General features: G+C 36.1%; 1 protein-coding gene across 1 annotated transcript in view; it reads left to right on the plus strand.

Moving 5' to 3' along the window:
- LOC141550372 (acyl-coenzyme A synthetase ACSM1, mitochondrial-like) overlaps positions 1–22,458 on the plus strand; it is a 64,791-nt gene that overhangs the window by 15,969 nt on the left and 26,364 nt on the right. The window contains exons 5-8 of the mRNA XM_074280951.1: positions 2,036–2,176; positions 6,007–6,166; positions 16,916–16,995; positions 18,380–18,503. Coding sequence (XP_074137052.1) covers positions 2,036–2,176; positions 6,007–6,166; positions 16,916–16,995; positions 18,380–18,503 — 505 coding nt within the window. The remainder of the gene's footprint in view (positions 1–2,035; positions 2,177–6,006; positions 6,167–16,915; positions 16,996–18,379; positions 18,504–22,458) is intronic.

The following is a 22,458-nucleotide window of genomic DNA, read 5'->3' on the forward strand; positions in this document are numbered from 1 at the left end:
CGAGGTCGCTTCTCATGTTCAAAGAAGCATTATGATGTTATTGAGAAAATCCTGGCCTATGTCAAAAGACCTGAATTAAAAGTACAGATTTTCTAAGACTATGGCAACTAATTCTACCCTCAGGGTGTGTCAGTTAATATGCATGAGGTACATTAAGCATAAGGTGCTTCCAAAAAGCTGGTCTATCCTGGAGCCAAGCTGGTTTTAGCCAGTTTTAGGCCAGGACCTTATAAGGAACTTTGTAGTTTAGCCAGTTCCTTCACTCACAAGGTAATTGGTTGGCTATATCTTAACAGGCTACTTCACCCCTCCCTTCATTTTGTTAGACCATACCTGTGGAAAGCTAACTTCTCTTACTCCTCACAATTTTTCCCATTTCTCTTTTAATAAGATTTTGATTTACATTTCCGGTGTTTCTTCTTCAAATGTTTTTAGCATAACTGAGAGATTGATCATGTGCCCTTTCAACCATTATTCTGATAAGACCTGGTCCTATCATTTGTAAATCGGTGTCTGGAGGTCTTTGAACTAATCCTCTAATTCAAGGGATTATACAACATTCAACAGCTGTGAGAATTCCTGAGCCCACTATTAGGGTGATAAAGATTGATACTGCTCTATCTATCTTTTTTTTTTCCCCCTTTTTCTGAGGCTGGGGTTAAGTGACTTGCCCAGGGTCACACAGCTAGGAAGTATTAAGTGTCTGAGACCACATTTGAACTCGGGTCCTCCTGAATTCAGGGCTGGTGCTCTATCCACTGCACCACCTAGCTGCCCCTGCTCTATCTATCAAACCAGGATTCTTATCCATCAGTGATAGTGCTGAATTTAGAGCTAGTTACTGAGAGGGAGGTGAGCCACTGCAAAGCCTTGGTAAAAGAACCATCGGGACGATATCATCTGATACAAAAGTACATCAAATCCCTCCTCTCATTTTACAAACTTTTCCTTTTTCTGCCAACAGCATGTCCCAGCCCATTCTATTTTCCCAGCCTATCCTGTTTGTAGCAGCCATTGGCTAGCAACACCCTTCACTGCCTCCCTAGTCTAATTTATCCACTAATAGTTACCCACCACAATAGTAATGACCCAGATCCAGAACTAACTTGATTTCTAGCCTTGAATTCACTCAATTCTTTCTGATTTGATCTTACTTTCTCCTTCTAATGTCAAGGTAGAAGGAATAAACAAATTGAATCAGTACACAGGTGCCCACTCAGGGAGGTCCCAGACAAAGCAGGTTTGAGAGTATTAATCTCAACTTTCAAAGACAGCAACTAATCCCACACTCCAGGTGTACCAGTTAATATGCATGAGGTTTAGAAGCATGCATGCTTGCAAAAACCTTGTGTCCTGTCCTTGACTCCAGCTGGTTTTAGCCAGTTTTAGGCCTGGATCCTCTTGATCAGGAACTTTGTTCTTTAGCCAGTTCCTTGGCTTACAAGATGATCTTAACAGATACTTCACCCATCCCTTCATCCTGCTTTGGCAATAACTGTGCAAACATAACTTCTCATCCTCACACTAATTAATACACTAAACATTTTAGAGATTCTTAGCAAAAGAAGAAGAAAAAAATTTAACTTAATTCACTAGCACCCATCAATTTATAAGCTACTAGACCATGCCCCCTAACCTGCTAATACTTGCACATTGTATGAGTGATTGTTACCAGATGTCATCCTAGGAGGTTTTCATTAATTAGTCATTATAAGAAAAGTAATTGTAATGAAGAACAGATAATTGGTGCTAGTAGATAGAGGACCAGGCCAGGAGTTATCAAGACTCATCTTCCTCAGTTCAAATCTGGCTTCAAACATTTATTATCTGTGTGATCCTCAACATGTCATTTATCTCATCTGTCAGATGAACTGGAGAAGGAAATTGTCCATTCCAGTATCTTGCCAAGAAAGCCCCAAATGGGGTCACTGCACCATCTTGTTGCCCATAGCCATACTCTAACATCCATTTTATTCTTCTCAAAGTGATGCAGAATGAAGCTAATGACTGTCATTTCATCTCCAATGCCTTACAGAGCTGCATCTGCAGACCACACTTGTGTAAAGACTTTTGTACATGACCCTATGATCATCTTCTTTACCAGTGGAACCACAGGCCTACCCAAGATGGTCTTACATACCTCTGAGCTTGCACTGAGATCATGTCTCCCATCCAGGTAAGGGAAGGTTAGGAAAAATGAAGGCGAGGAGAAGACTCTCGTAGAATCTAGACCATAGACCCCAGGCCTAAACTAAAGCAGGCCTAATGAAAAAATTAGTCTAAAAGAATATGAATAAATCATGATTTTCCCCTGATCCTCTTTGGTGGAATTTTCTCTAGAATTTTTGTGTCTAGAGTGTTTAATATTTGCTGAAGCTGGAACCTATAAGATAGGCTATTTAGAGTATAAGTTTGGGGGAAAACGCTGAGAGAAGAAAGTTGAGATGTAACAACATGGATGAGGTTGAAATAAATTTTTCAAGCTAGATATAGTGTATTCATGTGGGATTGGGACAATCTGGAAATCTTCATCTGCTCCCTGATTAAAGGCCATTTTTGGTATTTTTCAATATATGAGAAGTTCCAAAATCTGACTTGGAATCAACATTTATAAAGCACTTTAAGGTTTACCAATTATTTATATGTTGTATTATTTGAGATGAATACTATTACCATGCCTATTTCATGGGTGAAGAAACTAAAATTGAGAGAAATAAAGTGACTTGCCCAGAGTCACATAGCTAGAAAGTATCTGAGATAGGATTTGAATTCACATCTTCTTGACTATAAATCCAGCACTCTATAGCACTACCTAAGCATTAACAAAATTGGAGATTATAACTTCGATAGCCATATGATTAAGTCAGATCCAGACTCATAGCTATAGGCTGTTTCTCATCTAAAATAAAAAAAAAAATTTGGTTGAACCATGAATCAAATAATTTTGATCCTAAGTAACTTATGAAATCTTTTAAAGCCTTCGCATTCTATAATATTCCCTATGACTCTGAAAGGCATAGTGATATAACAGATAGAGACAGATGGCCAGTTTCAGAGCCACAAAGACCTGAATTCAAGTCCTACCTGTGGCCCATTCAGATAGCAGAACTCTGGGTAAGATACTTAATGTTTCAGTGTTCTGGGCAACTTTCTAAGCCTATAATTTACATAGAGAGTGAAACTTTCATTTGAAGAAGCATTTTCCTCATCTAAGAATTCTTTATATCATTGAAAATCGTGGATCCAGTATCTATTAGTTTCTATGACTTTATGAAATTCTTTTTATTTTCCAATGATTAAACCAAGCCTCAAAAAAAGTGTAAGACCTGAATTTCTATTTTATTCAAATCCCTGCCCAACCCTCCACAGGTGTTCTACCATTCCACCATTCTTTACAAGAGAATCCAAAGAAAGACATTTGACTATACTTCACAAGTCCTCCCTCATTCCCAATTATTGGGGTAAAAGCCTCATCTTCAGGAGCCAAAGACCACCTGTTAATACAGAGCAAAACCCTTAGAAAAAGTGTGATGATGGTACCACCCCACCCCACTCCATCTGCCATGATCTCTTTGTGTTCCTTGTCACTACTTTGGACAAAATTAATATATATAATATACATATATGTGTGTGTGTGTGTGTGTGTATATATATATATATATATATCACCATCCCCTTGTCACCCAAGATCAAAAGTTCTATGTCATCTTTGACACTTGCCTCTACTCTTCCCATAGCCAAATAGTCACTGTCCTTGTGGGGTTAGTCACTATAGTATACATCACCTCCTCTACATTCCCAGTTACTAATATAACACAGTATTAATTACATCTTCCCTGGACTACTAAAATAGCTTCTAAATGGCCTTCTTTTTTCCAATGTCATCTTATTCCAATATAACCTATACTGCTGTCAAATTAATTTTCCTAAAGTACCAATCTTGATGCCAACCTCCCATTCTGAAACTCACAATGGCTCCCATTACTTATTGACTCATATACAAGTTTGTTAGTTGACATTCAAGGCTCCTTAAACATAACTCCAATTTATTTTCCAATTTTTATTTCTTATGAATTTCATAATATAATTCCTTATTCCTTCTTCACTTATCTTTTGCTGTAGTAAAATTGAACTACTTGGTATTCCTCAAATACATTTTGTACTTTTTCATTTTTGTACATTTGCTCAACAACATTCTCTCTTCCTAAGATGTCCTTATCCTCCTCACATATAACACATATAACATATAACTACTTCCTAGGAGAGGATTCTGGGATGATGGTGGAGTAAATCAGAAAATTCTGACCTCTCCAGATTTCCCCCACAAACAACGCAAAGTGTACCTTGGGGTAAACACATAAGTAAATAAAAGTTGCACTGAGGTACTCCTGGGACAACAGAAGATCTAAAGAAAGATATTAGGAGGGAGGTTTGTCCCTTGTGAAGTGTAAACATCTCCAGGCTAATTCTAAAGAAAAAGCAAGAGGTGAGTCTTGAGGCTTGAGGCTAAAGTGAAGTTAAGTTAGGAGGTAGCTTCCGCTCCAGCCACAGGAACTTTCATCTCCCAGAGTTGGGAGTCACAAGTCTAAGTCAAGAAGCTCTGTTGACATAAGGACGAACTGTGCTGCCAAGACTCTGCCCTGAGTGAGAAAGAATTAACAGTTAGTGCAGAAGCAGTACGGCAAGAACAGTGCTGGCTGTAGAAACCTACAGGAGGACAGAATTTTTGGTTTGGAGTTTGGAGAAAGAACTGTAAAAGGACTTGAGGCCAAAGGCATTATTCTCCCTCCACACATAGAGGCCTAAAGATGATTACACTAACAAGAAGAAAGAAAAGAAAGAAAGAATGAAAGAAAAAAGAAAAAAGAAGGAAGGAAGGAAAAAAGGAGGGAAGGGAGGGAGGGAAAGAAGGAGAGAGAAAGAGGGAGAGAGAGGAAGGAGAGAAGGAAGGAAAGGAAAAAAACAAAGGAAAAAAGGAAAAGAAAAGGGGAAAGAACCCAAATATAGACAGTTACTATGGGAATAGAGAAGACTGAGGTTCATTTTCAGAGGAGGATATGGACATTTAAAAAAAAAAAAAAAAAAAAGAGCTCTTCTACCCCCAAGGAGTAATGTCAATTGGTTATCTGCCCAAAAAGAATCCATAGGAGAACTTTAAAAAGACATGGCCCAATGCTAGTAAGTGTTAGAGGCAGAATTCAAACCTGGGATCTTTGCTCTCTCTAAATCTATCCCGAAAGTCTTAAGAGTATTACCTCTACCTACTGAAAGTTGTAGTTTCCTTCAAGATTCAACTCAGGCATCACCTTCCATCTGAGTCATTTCTTGGTCTTCCCCCCCCCCCATCTTCAAATGTCTTTCCCTCCAGAGTTACCTTGTTATCTATCAGTGAAATCACAGATCCAGTCCATATATATAAAACATATACATATGTACATAGATATGTATATATATACATATGTGTATATATTGTATATAAACATATATATATGCACACATATTTTTTCCCTCATGAAAATATAAGCTAAGGCAAAGACTTTGTTCTTTGTTCTTTAGCAAAATACCTGACAAATAAAAAGAAGGTACTTAATACATATTTAATGATTGATTGGTCAAAATGTTGCCTGGGGTACTGAGAATCAGAGCAAGGATTTGAAGCCAGCTCCTCCAGGCTCAGAGATCAGATTCGTTTATATTCCCCCCAATGCCATTTGGGTCACACAGCTAGGAAGTGTTAAGTGTCTGAGACCAAATTTGAACTCAACTCCTCCTGACTTCAGAGCTGATACTCTATCCACTGTGCCACCTAGCTGCCCACAATTTTTTTGGCAAGGGAATTGGGGTTAAGTGACTTGCCCAGAGTCACAAGCTAGTTACATGTCAAGTATCTAAGGCTATATTTGACCTCAGGTTCTCCTGACTTCAGGGCTAGGGCACCACCCAACTGAATAGTGCTTTCTTTCCCACTTCATTCTTCAAATACTAATCTTTATATTTTGGAGTTAGCAGGCAAATCCTGAAACTTACCAGTACTGATATCTCATGGTGCTTATCAGACACTGGCTGGATTTTATCAGTTGTGGGAACAATGATAGAACCTTGGAACGTAGGAGCCTGCAGCTTCATCTGTGACATGCCCCAGTTCAACCCTGAGATCATTCTGAAGGTAAGAAGAATATTCACCCTAACTGACCCACTGTCCCCCACTGGAATACTTCAGCCATGTAGTACAATGAACTAACACTACCCTTGGAGCCAGAGGTGATTGATAAATCATTTTTCTAACGTTTTGTGATTCCATTCAGGGTTTTCTCAGCAAAAATATTGTAGTGGTTTACCATTTCCTTCTACAGTTCATTTTACAGATAAGGAAACTGAGGCAAAAAGACTTAATGACTTGCTTAGTGTCACACAGCTAGTGAGTATCTGAGGTCATACCAGTGTTCTATCCACTGCCTCACCTAGTTGCCTTGGAAATCAGAGAACATAGGTTCAAATCCCAGCTTTGCCACTGAACTTTACTTCTTCATCTAAAAAATGAAGACAATAGACTAAATGGCTTCTAAGGTCTTTCTAGCTTTTCATCCACTTCCCTATTATCTCACCATTGGCCTCAGTTTGAATCCTTGCTGTCTTCATGACATTAAGCAGGTCATTTCACTTATGTGGAACTCAGTAACCAGAGTATATGGATGTTCAGAGCAGACTAGCACCTCTGATGTGAGGGCAGCCAAGCCCTTTTCAAGACTGCTTTTCCCCCTTTGCTGTCCACCTGATTTATGCAATTTTCACGTGTGGTTCTAAAACACTGTAGCATGTGCAGCAGCCATACTAGTAAACCATTTAGGCAGATGGTTTAAACAAAGCTGAAGGTAATCAAGAGGTCTATCCAGAGCTTGTCCATTTCCTGAATTAATGGAAGAGAATAATTTGTTCCAATGGCCCTAAAGGTAGCTAGAGCAGCTATTTATAGGCAACACACAATTCAGTAGAGCTGAAAGACATATAGCGCTTGTAAGAACTGAGCAGGTAGTACATCCAAATAGCAGACCTGAGTGAAACAAAGCTGACATATGAAGGCAAGCTTACCAGAATTGGAGCTGAACATGTTTTGTCTTATTTTGTTTTTTTTTCCCCTAGAATGGCTGCACTGGCAGGGAGCACTTATTGACATAGGTTTTGCAATAAAAATTAGTCAATAAATGTGTATGCCTCCTAAATAGATCGAATAATAGACTCATGATAACCTGATTGCCATGTGCAAAAAAGCACCATGTTACCATCATCAGTGTGTATACTCTTGCCATGATGAACCTAAATAAGATCAAAGAAAAATTTTATGAAAACCTGAAAATATTGATCATCAATAGGCCAAAAGAGGTCAATTCTGGGTAATTTTAACCCCAGAATAAATACAGTTTATCAGATAAGGCAGAGTCTTTGGGAGGAATGGCGTCAAAAGCAATAATAGTAATGCTCACTTACTACTGAAGACTTGTGCATCTCATGACCTCATTACCAACACTGTCTTCTGTTTCTCTAAACACAATAAAACTTCATAGATACACCCTCACAGAAAACAGCATTTAATATAACATATCATTGTAAGGATAACAGACAGACAGTATGTGAAAATGATGAAGGCAATATGTGTCAGAGTACTGGACTGATCATAAACTTACCCTTTTCAAGGTGAATATTCTCATTGAAAAGAAGCAGTTCTTCCAGGCAAGATGCTAGCAGAAGACTTTGTATCAACAGATAAGAACAGTTTTCTGAGCTTGAAAAAAACAGTTCATTCCTAACTTTAGAGAGAATGCTGAGTCAATACACAGTTGGAAAAGTAGAACAGAAAAGGAATGAGCAGCTTTCAGAGATTTGATACATAGGATCACATTTACTCATCTGGATCAGAACACTCAAAAAAAATTTTGTTTGATGAAAATTACAGGAAAATTCAGAAGCTGCTAAATGAAAAATGAGAACTCCATAGGATTTACCAGAAGAATAGTTTATTTATCTCTAAGAAGGCAGCTCTAACTCCATCAGAAATAAAGTACAAGCAAAGCTTAGAGAGATATTGGTTCAATAAAAAGGCAAATTAAATTCATAGTAACCATTCATAGTTTTTATGAGGCACTGAAGGCTATTTGTGGGCCAATGTCCTAGGTACATCTCAAATACTCAGTGTTGATAAAGCCACACTGATTAATGATAAGAAGATGGATGGAGTGAACATTCCCATAGTGTTGTCAACAGACTGTCACCAATCAATGTTGATACCACTGACCTTAGCTTGAAGTCAATCCCTCTCTAGTCAAACTTCCAACTGAAGAAGTTTTGGATGCTATCAGGCTTCCCTCCTAATTCTACTCCAGCTAAGATTTACAAGGATCTGCTGCTCATACAAAAGCTGGCTGAAATTTTCCAGGTTATATGCAAGTGGAGTTTATGACCTGGGTTCAAGAATCTCTCCACTGTCCATCTCTATAAAGGAAAAAGAAATAGTAATCCTTTTTTTTTTAAACCAAATCAAGATATTTATAATTTTTTGACAGTATATATGCATGAGTAATTTTTTTAACATTATCCCTTGTATTCATTTTTCCAAATTATCCCCTCCCTCCCTCCACTCCCTCCCCTTGATGACAGGCAATCCCATATATTTTACATGTGTTACAATATAACCTAGATACAATATATGTGTGTAAATACCATTTTCTCGTTGCATGTTAAGTATTAGATTCCGAAGGTATAAGTAACCTGGGTAGATAGACAGTAGTGTTAATTAACAATTTACATTCACTTCCCAGTGTTCCTTCTCTGGGTGTAGTTGTTTCTGTCCATCATTGATCAACTGGAAGTGGGTTGGATCTTCTTTGTGTTGAAGATATCCACTTCCATCAGAATACATCTTCATACAAAATGAAGTGTACAGCGATCTTCTGGTTCTATTCATTTCACTCAGCATCAGTTGATGTTAAGTCTCTTCAAGCCTCTCTGTATTCCTCCTGCTGGTCATAAGAAATAGTAATCCTGTGATAGTTACAGTTATGTCTCTCTCAGTCATTGCTGGAAAGACTCTTGCCAGAATTATCTTAATAAGCTGATCTTTCACCTGGAAAATGGTCATCTACCCAAGAGCCTCAGAAAGAGCCGAGAAGCAATTAATGTATTTCCTGCTCGACAACTCCAGAAGAAATGTCAGGAGAATAAAGGTCTATATATATATATAACATTCATTGATAAAGACTTTTATACCTCAGGTATGAGGACTTGTAGAAAATCATGGTAAAAATCTGGTTGCCTGGAGAAGTTCACAATATTGTATGTCAGTTTCAGTATAGCATGCTTGCAAGGGTTCTGGATAATGGATGATGCTCTTGCACTTTTCCAGTCACGAATGGAATGAAGCAGGGCTGTGTGCTTGCTAACAAGCTTTTTAGCATGATGTTTTCAGCAATGTCAAACACTTTCAGTGAAGACAAAAATGGCATCACGGTCAGCTATCACACTGATGGTAAAGTATTTAACTTGAAAAGGCAACAAACCAAGGCTAAAGTAGTAGGGCAGTTGGTCTGTGACTTTTAGATGATTGTACACGATGCACCTCTGAGGAAGAGATGCAACAAAATATGGACCAATTCTTTGCTGCTTGCCCCAATTGTGACCTAAAATTAACATCAAGAAACAGAGGCTCTTAACCATCCAGCACCACATCATCCATACACAGAACCATCAATTACAGCAAATTGAGAAATTTTAAGTGCTGTATCCACAGTGCATTTATGTTGGTAGTATACTTGCCAGGGATGTACACATAGATGATGAGGTTGACATGCTCATTACCAGAGTTAGCTCAATATTTAGGAGACTCCAAAGGAGTGAAGAAGTTCAAATCTATCCTCAAATACTTGCTATCTGAGTGAAGGAAAGTGTGGGAAAGAAGAGGTTTTATACTGTTTACCAAACTGAAAGTTTACAGAGTCATTATGCTGACCTCACTGTTATATGCCCATGAAACCTGGCAGTGTAAGAGCAACATGCCAGGAAATTGAATCTCTTCCATTTGAACCATCTTAGGAAGATTCTGAAGACTATCTGACAAGATAAAGTACAGGATCCTGAAGTCTTTTTTCAAGTTGAAATGCCAAGCATTCAAACTCTATTGCAAAGAGCACAACTCCAAAGAGCTTGCCACAGTGTTAAAATACCAAACAATCATTTGCCTAAATAACTATTTTATGGAAAATTCACACAAAGCAAGTGCTCACATAGAAGTCAGAAGAGACAATACAAGGATATTCTAAAAGTCTATAAAAAAAACAGTGGGCAGAGATCCTTGGCATGCCAGGCGTAAGGCTGCCATGTTTGGGACCTCTGCCAAGAGAGGGCTCCAGCTTGGCACTTTTATAATGAGAGAGTTAGCTAAAGGGATCCATGGGTGGTGTCCCAAGTTGGCTCAGATCTGATAGGGGCTGGGAGAACCCAGATCTCCCATTGTAATTCAAAGGGGTGCTTTTGACAGGATTTGTGAATCAAAGGTCCTAACTTCTTGAATTGATAATCAGTCAATCTCATCACCACTCAGATCTGCTCTATCTCCTAAATTCTAAACTCTAAACTTTCTCTAACTACAATCTCCCAAACCTCCTGGACCTATTCTTTATCATAGTAATAAATTGAAAAGCATTTATGAAAGACCTACTATGTGCCAGTGCCTGGCACATATTTTCCAAATATTACCTCATTTGAGCCTCACAACAATTCTATGAGGTAGATGCTATTTATCTTCCCATTTTAATATTAAGATGTTAAATGACTTGTGCAGGATCATATAGCTAGTAAGTTTCTGAGGATGGATTACCCACTCAACCATTCATCCCTTGTAATATGTCTTCCTTCCCAAACTGTTTTCTCAAAAGTCACTAATGACCACCTGATTAATCACAAAGTTTAATATGCTTTTTCCAGTGCTTTGACTTATATGCTTCTCTGGACAGTTAATTATCTTCTTCTTGAAATTTCTCCTACTTTAGCTTCCATGGAAACCTTTCCTGATTATTTCTTCCCAGTCTTTTTATGCCCCCTAAACTTCATTGTGCTATTCCAGATCCTTTTCTTTCTTTACATTATCCTCTTTAACAATTTATTTTCCTCCCTAGCTCCAATGATCACCCTTTCCAGATAACTCCAAAATATACATCAATAGCCCTGATCCCTTTACTGTGCTCTTGACCTATATTTCCTACTGTCTGTTAAACATTTCCAACTGGATGTTCTGCCAGCACTGAATAAGTCTAAAACTAAATGTTTCCTCACTTTCCCTCCAAACTAGCTCTTCTCCCTATTTATTCCATGACACCCATCCACACAATGACACTCATCATCTCCATCTTATCTTTGACTCTCCCCTTGAACTTATCCCCCCCTCCATGTTCAGCCTTTTTGATTCCACATCTTATAGATTAATTCTTTGTTGTTTCTGTCCCAGCCAATGAGAATGACCTTTACATTGGAAATGACAGAACAAATAGTGAATAAAAGGAAGTTAATGCTAAATATAAGCAAGGAGATTATAAGAGAGAACCCGGTGGCTCTCAATGAAATCAAGTCCCTTGGTCCAAATGAACTTTGTCCTTAGGCACTGAAAGAATTAGCAAGTGCAATTTGTAAAACCATCCCTAGTGATCTATAAAAAATCATAGGAAATGACAAAATTGTCACAAAAAGTAGTCAAAGACAAATGTGATCCTGATTTTCAAAAAAGGGAAGATAATAGAAGGTACAAACTATAGGCCAGTGAGCTTGATTTCAAATCCTGAAAAAACTCCAAAACAAAATCATTAAAGAGACAAATGATAGCTATTTAGAAAGGGAAAGAAGTAATTAACAAAAACTAGCATTACTACTGAGTTACAAAGCTGGGGGATTTTTGAGACAGAGACTTTAATAATAATAAATAGCTAATATTTACCAAGTACTTACTATGTACCAGCACTGTGCTAAGCACTTTATAAATATCAGCTCATTGTATCCTCATAATAATGAGGGAAAGGAAAGGAGGAACCCCATTTCTCGGTGCACAGATAATCCCATGAGGCGCAGTGTCCCCTGTAAAATGAATTTACAGGCCCGAAAACCTAGATTGATAAATAAAAGGTTTATTGTAGAAATTTGGAAGTAAAGTTCAGTTAGAAAGATGCCAGGGCCAGAGGTGGCCGCTGGGCGGGCAGGAATCCTTACGTGGCTGGAAGGATACCATGTGTTGGCTGGGAGGGCTCCTGCCAAGAGGGAGTTCCGGCTCACCTCTTTTATACCCAAAAGATTGTGGGCAGTTCCAAGTTCTAGGTGGGCTTTTCAGTTAGCTCAGATCAAGTGAGGGCTGGGGAAAGCTAAGCTGATAGTGGGGCTGGGCCCAGATATTTAAAGGGTGCCTTTGACCAGGATTTGTGAATCAAGGTCAGCCATGGCTTGGGCAATTAGAAAGGAATCTTAAAGGGACCTCAACTTCCATCAATAATAACCTTGAGAAATAGGTCTTATTATTATCCCCATTTTACAGATAAGGGAACTGAAGCAAATAGAAGTTAAGTGATTTGCCTGAAGTCATAAAATAAGGAAATGTCTGAGGCTAAATTTGCACTAAAGTCTTTCTGCTTCCCAGCTCATTATTCTATCCAATGTTGCACTTAGCTGCCATAAATAGCACTGCACAGAATCTAATAAAGTAGAATTCAAAAGTCGTGAATGCAAATTCATATACTTTGGGTCCAAAAAAAACCAATTTCACAAATATGGAATAAGTAGTTATGGTTAAACAGAGATTTGTTTTTAAAAGATTTGGGAGTTTGGGGGGACTGCAAACTCATTACAATTAAACAATGTGTTGAGACAACACATGTAAAGTGGTGTAAATTCTATACTTCATTGAGAGCAGTATCTTTCTAGAAGGTAGTGATAGTCCCTTTGTTTTCTGCCTTTTTCAGACTTCTTTTGGTGTATTGTATGCATTTCTGGACATGTTTTAAGCTGGAGTGTGTCCAGAGGAAGCAGACAAGACAATAAATGGTTTTGAGATCAGGTCACATGAGAATCAATTAAGGAAATTAGAGGCATATGATACCTATGATCAAGTATTTGATGAAGACCTGTCAGATGGAAAGATAATCACATTTGTTTCATTTGGCCCCTGAAGGCAGAAGTAGGAACAGTAGATAAAAGAGACAATGAGACAAAAAGAGACTTGATTTCAGAAAAAAATTTCCTCACAATTAAAGCTGTCCCAAAGTGGAATAAACTGCCTCAAGAAGTGACCTAGTTTCCCCTTCCTTGGAGGTCTTCAAGTAAAGGCCAGATAACTACTTGTTAGATACAACATAATGGAAATTTCAATTGTATTAGGTTGGGCTAGTGACTTCTGAGGTCCTTTATAACTTCCATATCTCATGAAAGTAACACATATTTGTAATATCTTTAGATCTCATCTCTTCCTCTACATTTCCTTCTCTTATTGCTAAAGCTGGCATTTCTAATACAATACTGAATAGTAATAAGAATAGTCGGCAACCTTGTTTTACCCCTGATCTTATTGGGAATGGTTTATATGGTGCTTGCTAATGGTTTTAGATAAATAATACTGATCATTTTAAGGAAAATTCCATTTATTCTTATGCTCTCTAGTGTTTTTAATATGAATGAGTGTTGGATTTTGTCAAATACTTTTCCTCTGCATTTCCACTACTACCACCCTAATTATCTCTGAACTCAGATTGATGAAATAACCTCCTGATTTCCCTACCTGCAATCTCTCCTCCAATCCATTCTACATATTCAACTGCCAGATTACTCCAGTTATGATGTTGTGATGTTATGATATTAAGTCCAGTTATGATGTTGTTTCCCTGCTCAAAAACATTTCAATAGCTCCTTACTGATTAAAGTACAAATTTTGACCCACTCTTTTTTTTTTTACATCATTAAAAGATTTTTAGTATGCAATATGGTTCCCTTTTGCTACAATTACTTCTCTTACCTGATTTGACATAGTATTCAAAGTATTTTTGCACATATTCCTTAATACCTGATTGTGAAATTTACTTATATTTTGAGGCAGCTTAATTAATGATACAGTAAATATAGTTCTGGGCTTAGAGACAGGAAAAACTGAGTTCAAATTTGGCCTCAGAAATTTATTATGTGATCCTAGGTAAATTACTTAACCTCTGTTTGGTTCAGTGTCCTCAACTGTAAGATGGAGGTAATTATTAAACTATTATTAGTCCCTATTTCCCAGGGTTTTGTGAATGGCACATGATAGGCACTATATATGTGTTTTTTCTTTTTTCTCCCCCATTTATCATATCATCTTTTTTTATTTTCTAACCTTGATTATACCACAGAGATTTTTCCATACAGTTTAAAATCAGGTGAATTTCCAGGTCACTAAGGAATATTTATCCTCCTTACTTGGATAAATATCTTAACCTTTTCTCATGTTTGTCAAGTAAAAGATTATGTTGCAGTATTCCCTCTACATTAGAGAATTTCTATAATTCTTGAAAACTTTTGCTTCTCAATATGTAAATATATTTATCATATTTCATTATTCTGTCAATAGGAATAAGACTTTCAGGCACATTGGAAGGAAAATAAGTTCCCCCAAACATTTCTAGGGTGTATGCTTTACAATCTAATGAAGGTATGTAGGTATTAGAGATTCATTTGGACTTTGATTAGCAGTTCTGATATAACCTTAAAGGGAAAAGTCAGTTTTTTCAATAAAAATTAACTTTCTCCAGGCTTTAGTAGTCCAGTTCATATTGTCTTGCTCATGGAAAATTATTTAGTTTATATTTTTTCACAACAGCAATAGCAGTGTTTATTTTTTTTTTTGAGTTTTCCATTTTCAATTTCAAGGAGCCTATCTTATTCTAGAATCAAGATCCTAAAATTTTTTTTGTATCATAGTCCCCTTGAGGAAGCTAAAGTTTAGGATTGCTACTCAGAAGAATGTTTTTAAATCTATAAGATAAAATACAAAATATTACAAAGGAATCAATATTATTGAAATATAGTTATCAAAATATATAGTGCATTTATATAATATTGTAGGCTACTTATAAAAATAGAACAAATTATATTACATATTATGTATAATTTCACTTTATACATAATATGTAATATAATATATGTATTATAGTACAAAACAATATAATATGGTATATGATGTGATAATTATTAATATATTTTATAATATGTTTTGGAATATCATTTAAATAAGTATATATGTGATATAGTCTATATCATTTTTTAAAGCATATGTGTGTATATATATATATATATATATATATAAAATGTGTGTGTGTGTGTGTGTGTGTGTGTGTGTGTGTGTGTGTGTGTGTATGTTCACAGAGGCCCAATTTAAGAACCCTGATGTAGAAGAATAAATAATAAGCCATCTAGCTGATTGGCCAGTTTTCAAGACTATCCTGAGTTAGAGTCCAGCCTTCTTTTCAAAGTTTAATCAGTAAAACTAGAATACTCACCATTCTCCAAATGTTCCTTGTGCTTTTTCTCCTCAGGGTCTATGCTTATGCAGGGTGCCTATAAAATTCCTACTCAGCTTTCAAAGTTCAACTTTTATTACTGCTTCTTTTATAAAGCCTTCCCACCACAAGAAATCTCTCCCTCATGTGAACTTCCATAAACATTTTATTTGTACTTTCCTACATCATTCTTTATATTTGGTCTGGTAATTTCTCTTTGTAAACACTCACTCTTACTATGCTATAAATGTCACTCTATCAATCATTGTTACATAAAAAAATAAATTGCACTAAAATGTAAGCTTCTTGAGGATGAGGGTGAGTTTTATATTCCCAGTATCTTGAGTTTAGTAGATTTTTTTTTACACAGCTTTTTTGGATGTCTGATATCCTTTGTTTTTATATCAATATAGTTACCCTTAATAACCCTTCCTCTTTTCCTTCCAGGGGGTCATTTCATATTAAAAATAACATTTTTTAAAGATTAAAAAAATAAATATTATTGATCAAGACATCAAAAAAAGTCTGAAAATGTGTTCAATGTATAATGCTTGGGGACATCCCATTTTAATAAATGGGCAGGGTGGAAGTGGCTACATCTTCATTTGAGTCATGCTTGTCCTTTATAATTTTGCAACATTCATTTTTTATTTCTATGTGTATGTGGTTTTTAATTTACTATGATAGTCATTGTGTATATTGTTTTACTGGCTATTTATCTCACTCTGCATCAATCTATGTAGATCTTCCCATTCTTATCTGTATAAATATCATTTCTTGCAGCATAGTACTATTCTATTATACTCATGTACCCCAATTTGTTTAACCATTCCTCAGTCATGGACATCCACTTTGTAATTCTTTGGTATCACCAAAAAAAAAAAAAAAATGCTCATCTGTGTGTATATATGTATGGGGGTGTGGGAAGGTTGTTTATAAAGGATCTTTTTTCTTATCAATTGCCTTCTTGGGGTGTGTCTCAGTCAGAGACCATGGATATCTTAGTCATTTTATTTGCTTAATTTCAAATTGGTTTCTAAAGTGACTATATGTTTCACATACTCCAGCAACAATACACCAGTATGCCTATGTTCCCATTATATCTCCAACATTGTTTATTCTCATCTTTTGTCATCTGCCAATTTGTAGCATGTAAGGTAAAATCTGAAAGTCATTTTGATTTTGATTTTTCTTATTAGTGATTAACTTTTTAAGTTATTAATAAGTACTTGAGATACGATGAATGAATGAACTGATTTATTAATGAAGAATGAACAAACCTCATGGGAAAGAAATTGGTATTCTGGTCATTGAACAATGTTTCTGTCTTTGAGGAAAAAAGTCTTTTTTTGTTTTTCATTTGCCAGACACTCTCCAAATTCCCCATCACGTGCACAATAGCTGCTTCATCCGTATATCGAAGGCTTCTGCAATTCAATATTTCCAGGTATAATTAGAAGATCCAGTAGCCACATTTATCCAGTTGATTCTCATCTTTTTTTCTTTGGCACATGGGGTAATTTTAATTCTAGAGCAACACCTAAAAAAAGAGCAATTTACCTGCTATCTGATGTGGATTATCAGTAAATTTTAAGATTCTTATTATTCAACAGCTGTTTCAAAAATAAGAAGGTGAAAGCATGGTAAAATATGGATCTGATTATCCCTCTTTACAAAAGCACTCTGAACTGCTACCTAATTTTAATCAATCTTTGTTATGATTTGATCTTTATAACTTCTTTTAAAGATCATACTTCCTTTTTGCTATGCAAATCTTGCAATAATCTTTGCCATTTTAAACAACAAAATTCTGTCCTTTCTCAAAATATTGGCTCTCTTTGATCACAGAAGATGGAAACATGATAAATCTAGATTCACCCAACCTCAGAATAGCCAATAACTTTTTTTTCAATAAAGTTGGAATTGAATAAATTAAGTAATAATGAAATGTTTAGAGCCACTCATAAGAAGAAGAATAAGCATCCTCCTTAGTTTTATCAGTGAGGGTTAGAAATGGTAAATGATTTGTGAAAGTTTACAATAAGTATCTGATTTTTTTTATTCCATTGTTTGCCCCAATACCACAAACTGACAGGAGTTGATGGACTTTTCACTTTTGCTCCCCAGCTCTGGACTTTATTCAAACAACTAGTGAGAAGTGAAAAACCCAGATGATAAGCAAGTCACAAAGTATAGTAAAAAGAATATTGGAATCAGACAACCTTTTTCTGAATCCCATCTCTATTTCCCGTGTACTGAGCAAGTTACAACCTCTCTGGGCTTCACTTCCTCATTTATAAAATGAGAATTGTACCAACTGAAGTCTTTTCCAAGATCCTGTCCATAGTTCAGAAGGATGGGGGGGCGGAGAATCTTAATAAATAACCTGTTTACTGATCCTTAGCAATAAAAATTCAATCATTAAATTAAGTTGTAGTAGCAAAGCCAAACTCTGAATAGTTACATTGAAAAAATTTGATCACACTCCTTCCTCCTACGTCAGAAAGGGGACTGTGCATAACAAATGTTGCACATTCTTTAATACATTGTTGCTATTTCAATTATTTTGGCTTAATGTGTTTTATTTGCTAAAGAAAAAAGAGATAAACAAAGGAGGGAATGAAGAAAGGAAAGAAAGAAAGAGAGGAGAAAAAGAGAAGAAAGAGGAGGAAGGGGAGGAGGAGGGAAGAAGGAGAAAAACAGAGGAGACACAGAGAAACCGAAAAAGAGTTTATAAATAGGGATAGTTCCAAATCCTTCAAAAGAGATTTCAGATGTATTATTTCTTATGCTCATCTTGTTTTATGTTTATTTTTTCCCCTCTATAAAAGTTACAAGTTCCCAACCCTGAAGCATAGTGCTGCTGGTGGTGAGAAGCTGCTGCCTGAAGAGTTTGAGAAGTGGAAAAAAGCAACAGGTCTGAATATCCATGAAATATATGGACAGTCAGAAACGGTAGGTGGGAAGATCTTTCCTCTGGTATTAGAGGCCAATGAAAGAATCACCAGCACTATCAATGCATGCATTCATCCTTCTAGACATCAATCCATCAGTCCATTTACATATTTATCCTATCATCCTATTTATATATTCATTTAGATATTTATTGAATTCCAGTAAAAGCAAAGAAACTATCTCTTACAATCCAGGTTTTATAAACTAGATAGCTCTGGAAAGCTGAGATATGAGTTAAATACCATTATTTATATATACTTTTATAAGTATAATAAAGAACTTTAAACTTTTCAAGAAGTTTTCACATCCATTAGCTCATTTGAGTCTCAATAACCAGTAGATATACCAGTGCTTAATAATAGTTTTGAAGTTCAACATACAAAGGATGCTCAGTGATCATCTCTCTCTCACAGTTATGGTCAATGCACATGTGAGTAAACTCCCAACATGATTCATACTTAAAATATAAATGTACATGTGTAATCCCCCAAAAAGTTATTTTACATGGAACAGGGGAAATGTTTTAAATGGGGAAAAAATACCAAGAAATCCAAAATCTTCCCCAATTTCACACAAAAATAATTGATAGAATTAGACTCAAACCAAGGTCTTCTGGCTCCAAGTCCAGGTCTTTCTAATATAACACCATCCTGACCTAGTAAGATTTTTTTTAAAAAATTGCCCTCTGTCACTATTATTGCTATACTAATAATTACAATATTAGAAATAAGCATGAACTAAGTGCCTAATGTGTGTGTAGCATTCAGAGATAGCATAATAATAGGACTCTCTTCTCTAGGCGTTTTCTTTTAGTGATCTCATCAGTTCCCATTGGTTTAGTTACTATTCCTGTGCAGATGACGCTCAAATTTATGTTCAACCTACATCTCTCCTGAGTTCTAATCCTTCATCACCAATTTCCCTTCTCTGTTACAAGGCAAACCTCTCTACCTACATGTCCAAGGAATTCTTTAATCTCCTCTCTATCATCTCCACTCTCTTACTTATCTTCAATTTCTCCCTATCTACTTAATGTTTCCCTAATGCCCACAAACACACCTAAGTCGTCTCCATTCTCAAAATTCCTCATGGAATATGCCCATTAGCACTAGCAATCATCATACATCTCTTTCCCTTTCATGGTTAAATTCATTGAAAAGGCCATTGACATTCAGTGCCTTCATTTTCATTTCTGTACTTATCTTCTTACTCTCTGGAGTCTAGTTTCCAACTGCATCATTCATCTGAAATTGCTCCATTCAGAGCTACCAATGATGTCTTAAATGTCCAACTAATGGCTTTTCTCAATCCTTCCCTCTTCTTGATACACTCTTCTTTCTAGGTTTTGCGACACTACTGTCTTCTAGTTTTCTTCATACTTGTTTGATTGTTCCTTTCAGTCTCCTTTGCTATCTATCACATGTTAATCATTAGTGTCTCCTAAGTCTCTGAACTGGTTCCTCTTCTCCTTCTCCTCCTTTTTTTCTCCCTCTTCATACCACCTTCCGTAGATTGAATTATCTCTTTGCAGATGATTCTCAGATATATTTGCCTAGTTCTATCTTCTCTCCCAATCTCTAGTCTCACATTCCCTTTTGCATATTGAACATTTATAACAGGATGTCATGAACATCTTAAATTCAACATGTCCAAAATGAAATGTATTATCTTTTCTCAAAAACAGTCCCTTCTTCCTAATTTCACTATTCCTATTAAGGACATCACCATCCTCCTAGTCATGAAAGCTTACAATTTGGGTGTCATCATTGATTTCTCTCTCTCTCTCCCCCACCCTCTTCTCTCTCCTCCCCTCCTTCTCTCTCTCTCCCCCCTGCATCTCTTGTCTATCTGTCTGTCTGTCTATCTCTGTATGTGTCCTCTCTGTCTCTGTCTCTATCTCTCTCATTCTTTGTCTCTGTCTCTCTCACACGCACAGGCACACAGACACATTGTATCCAATATCTATGAGACAACACAGTTTGAGATGCCCAATGTAAGCTCCTTGAATGCAGGAATTATTGCATTTTTTGTATCTCCAGCCTGGCACAATGATATATAATAAATGCTTATCCTGAGTGGAACCAGGAGAACATTGTACAAAGCAATAGTAAGATTATAAGATGATTAATTCAGATGGACTAGTCTCTTTTCATTTGAGAGGTGATTCAAGCCAGTTCCAATAGTCTTGTGATGAAGAGAGCCATCTGTACCAGAGAGAGGACTGTGAGAACTGAGTATGAATTACAACATAGTATTTTTTTTCATTTTTTTTTGTTGTTGTTTGCTTGAATTTTGTTTTCTTTCTCACTTTTTTCTTTTTTTGATCTGATTTTTCTTGTGCAGCATGATAATTGTGAAAATATTTATAGAAGGAATGTACATGTTTAACATATTGGATTACCTGCTATCTAGAGAAGAAGATGGGAGGAAGGGAGGGAAAAAATTTTGGAACATAAGTTTTTGCAAGGGTGAATATTGAAAATTATCTATGTATATGTTTTAAAAATAAAAATCTTTAATAAAAAAATTTAAATACATTAAAAATTAATTTTAAGATTAGGAAAATTCTATAGACAGACTTTACCTTTTTTTTTAAATATTGGGGCAGTTGGGATTAAGTGACTTGCCCAGGGTCACACAACTAGGAAGTGTTAAGTGCCTGAAGCTAGATTTGAACACAGGTCCTCTTAACTTCAGGGGTAATACTCTATCCACTGCACCAACTAGGTACGCTGGCTTTACCAATTTTTAACAAGGCACTTGATTAAATATGTATATACCTCATGTTATTCTTGTTGAAAAGATCAATTAACCATGAATCCTTTTGATATTCTTAAGCTTTTCTCTGAAATAAAACTCAATTTTAAAAAATAAAATAAAATGAATAAATAAATGCTTAATCTCTATCATATGATCTGGTTGAAGAACACTAGGAAACTCATTGTCCTGCCCTTCCCCCAGATTACATCACCAACCTATAATGATATTTCAGGATTTCAAGCAAGGAGATAACAAAACAGAATGCTGCACTTGGAACTAGAAAATCCTGAACTTAAATCCTACTTTAAATACTTTCTAGTTTTGTGACCCTGGGCAAGTTATTTAACTTGTCTCAGTTTCCTCATCTTTAAAATGAGGAAAATAATTGCACTTACTTCCTAGGGTTGTTCTTAGAATCAAATGAGGGAACAATATGTAAAGTGAATATTATTCTTAAATCTTAAAACACTATCTCATGCTAGTTATTAGAGCCAGAGTGAACTATAGAGATAAAATAATAACATACCCTACCCCCAGATTTATAGATTAGAAAGCAGAGGGAAACTCTGACATTAAATATTCTTTTCTTTGATTTTAGTTGATTTCATATACCTGGGAAGAGTTCAATTATTAATACCTGAGGGTTAATTTGCTTATCTGACTCTTTTTTTTTATTTAACTTTTATTTTATTTTATAATTATAACTTTTTTTTACAGTACATATGCATGGGTAATTTTTTACAACATTATCCCTTGCACTTACTTCTGTTCAGATTTTTTCCCTTCCTCCCCCAACCCCCTCCCCCAGATGGCAGGCAGTCTTATACATGTTAAATATATTACAATATATTCTAGATACAATATATGTGTGTAGAACCGAATTTCTTGTTGCACAGGAAGAATTGGATTCAGAAGGTAAAAATAACAGTTTACACTCATTTCCCAGTGTTCCTTTTCTGGATGTAGCTGATTCTGTCCATCATTGATCAGCTGGAATTGGATTAGCTCTTCTCTATGTTGAAGATATCCACTTCCATCAGAATACATCCTCATACAGTATCATTGTTGAAGTGTATAATGATCTTCTGGTTCTGCTCATTTCACTTAGCATCAATTGATGTAAGTCTCTCCAAGCCTCTCTGTATTTCTCCTGTTGGTCATTTCTTACAGAGCAATAATATTCCATAACCTTCAT

Source organism: Sminthopsis crassicaudata, chromosome 1 (assembly GCF_048593235.1).
Source record: "Sminthopsis crassicaudata isolate SCR6 chromosome 1, ASM4859323v1, whole genome shotgun sequence".
In the NCBI taxonomy this organism is placed as follows: domain Eukaryota; kingdom Metazoa; phylum Chordata; class Mammalia; order Dasyuromorphia; family Dasyuridae; genus Sminthopsis; species Sminthopsis crassicaudata.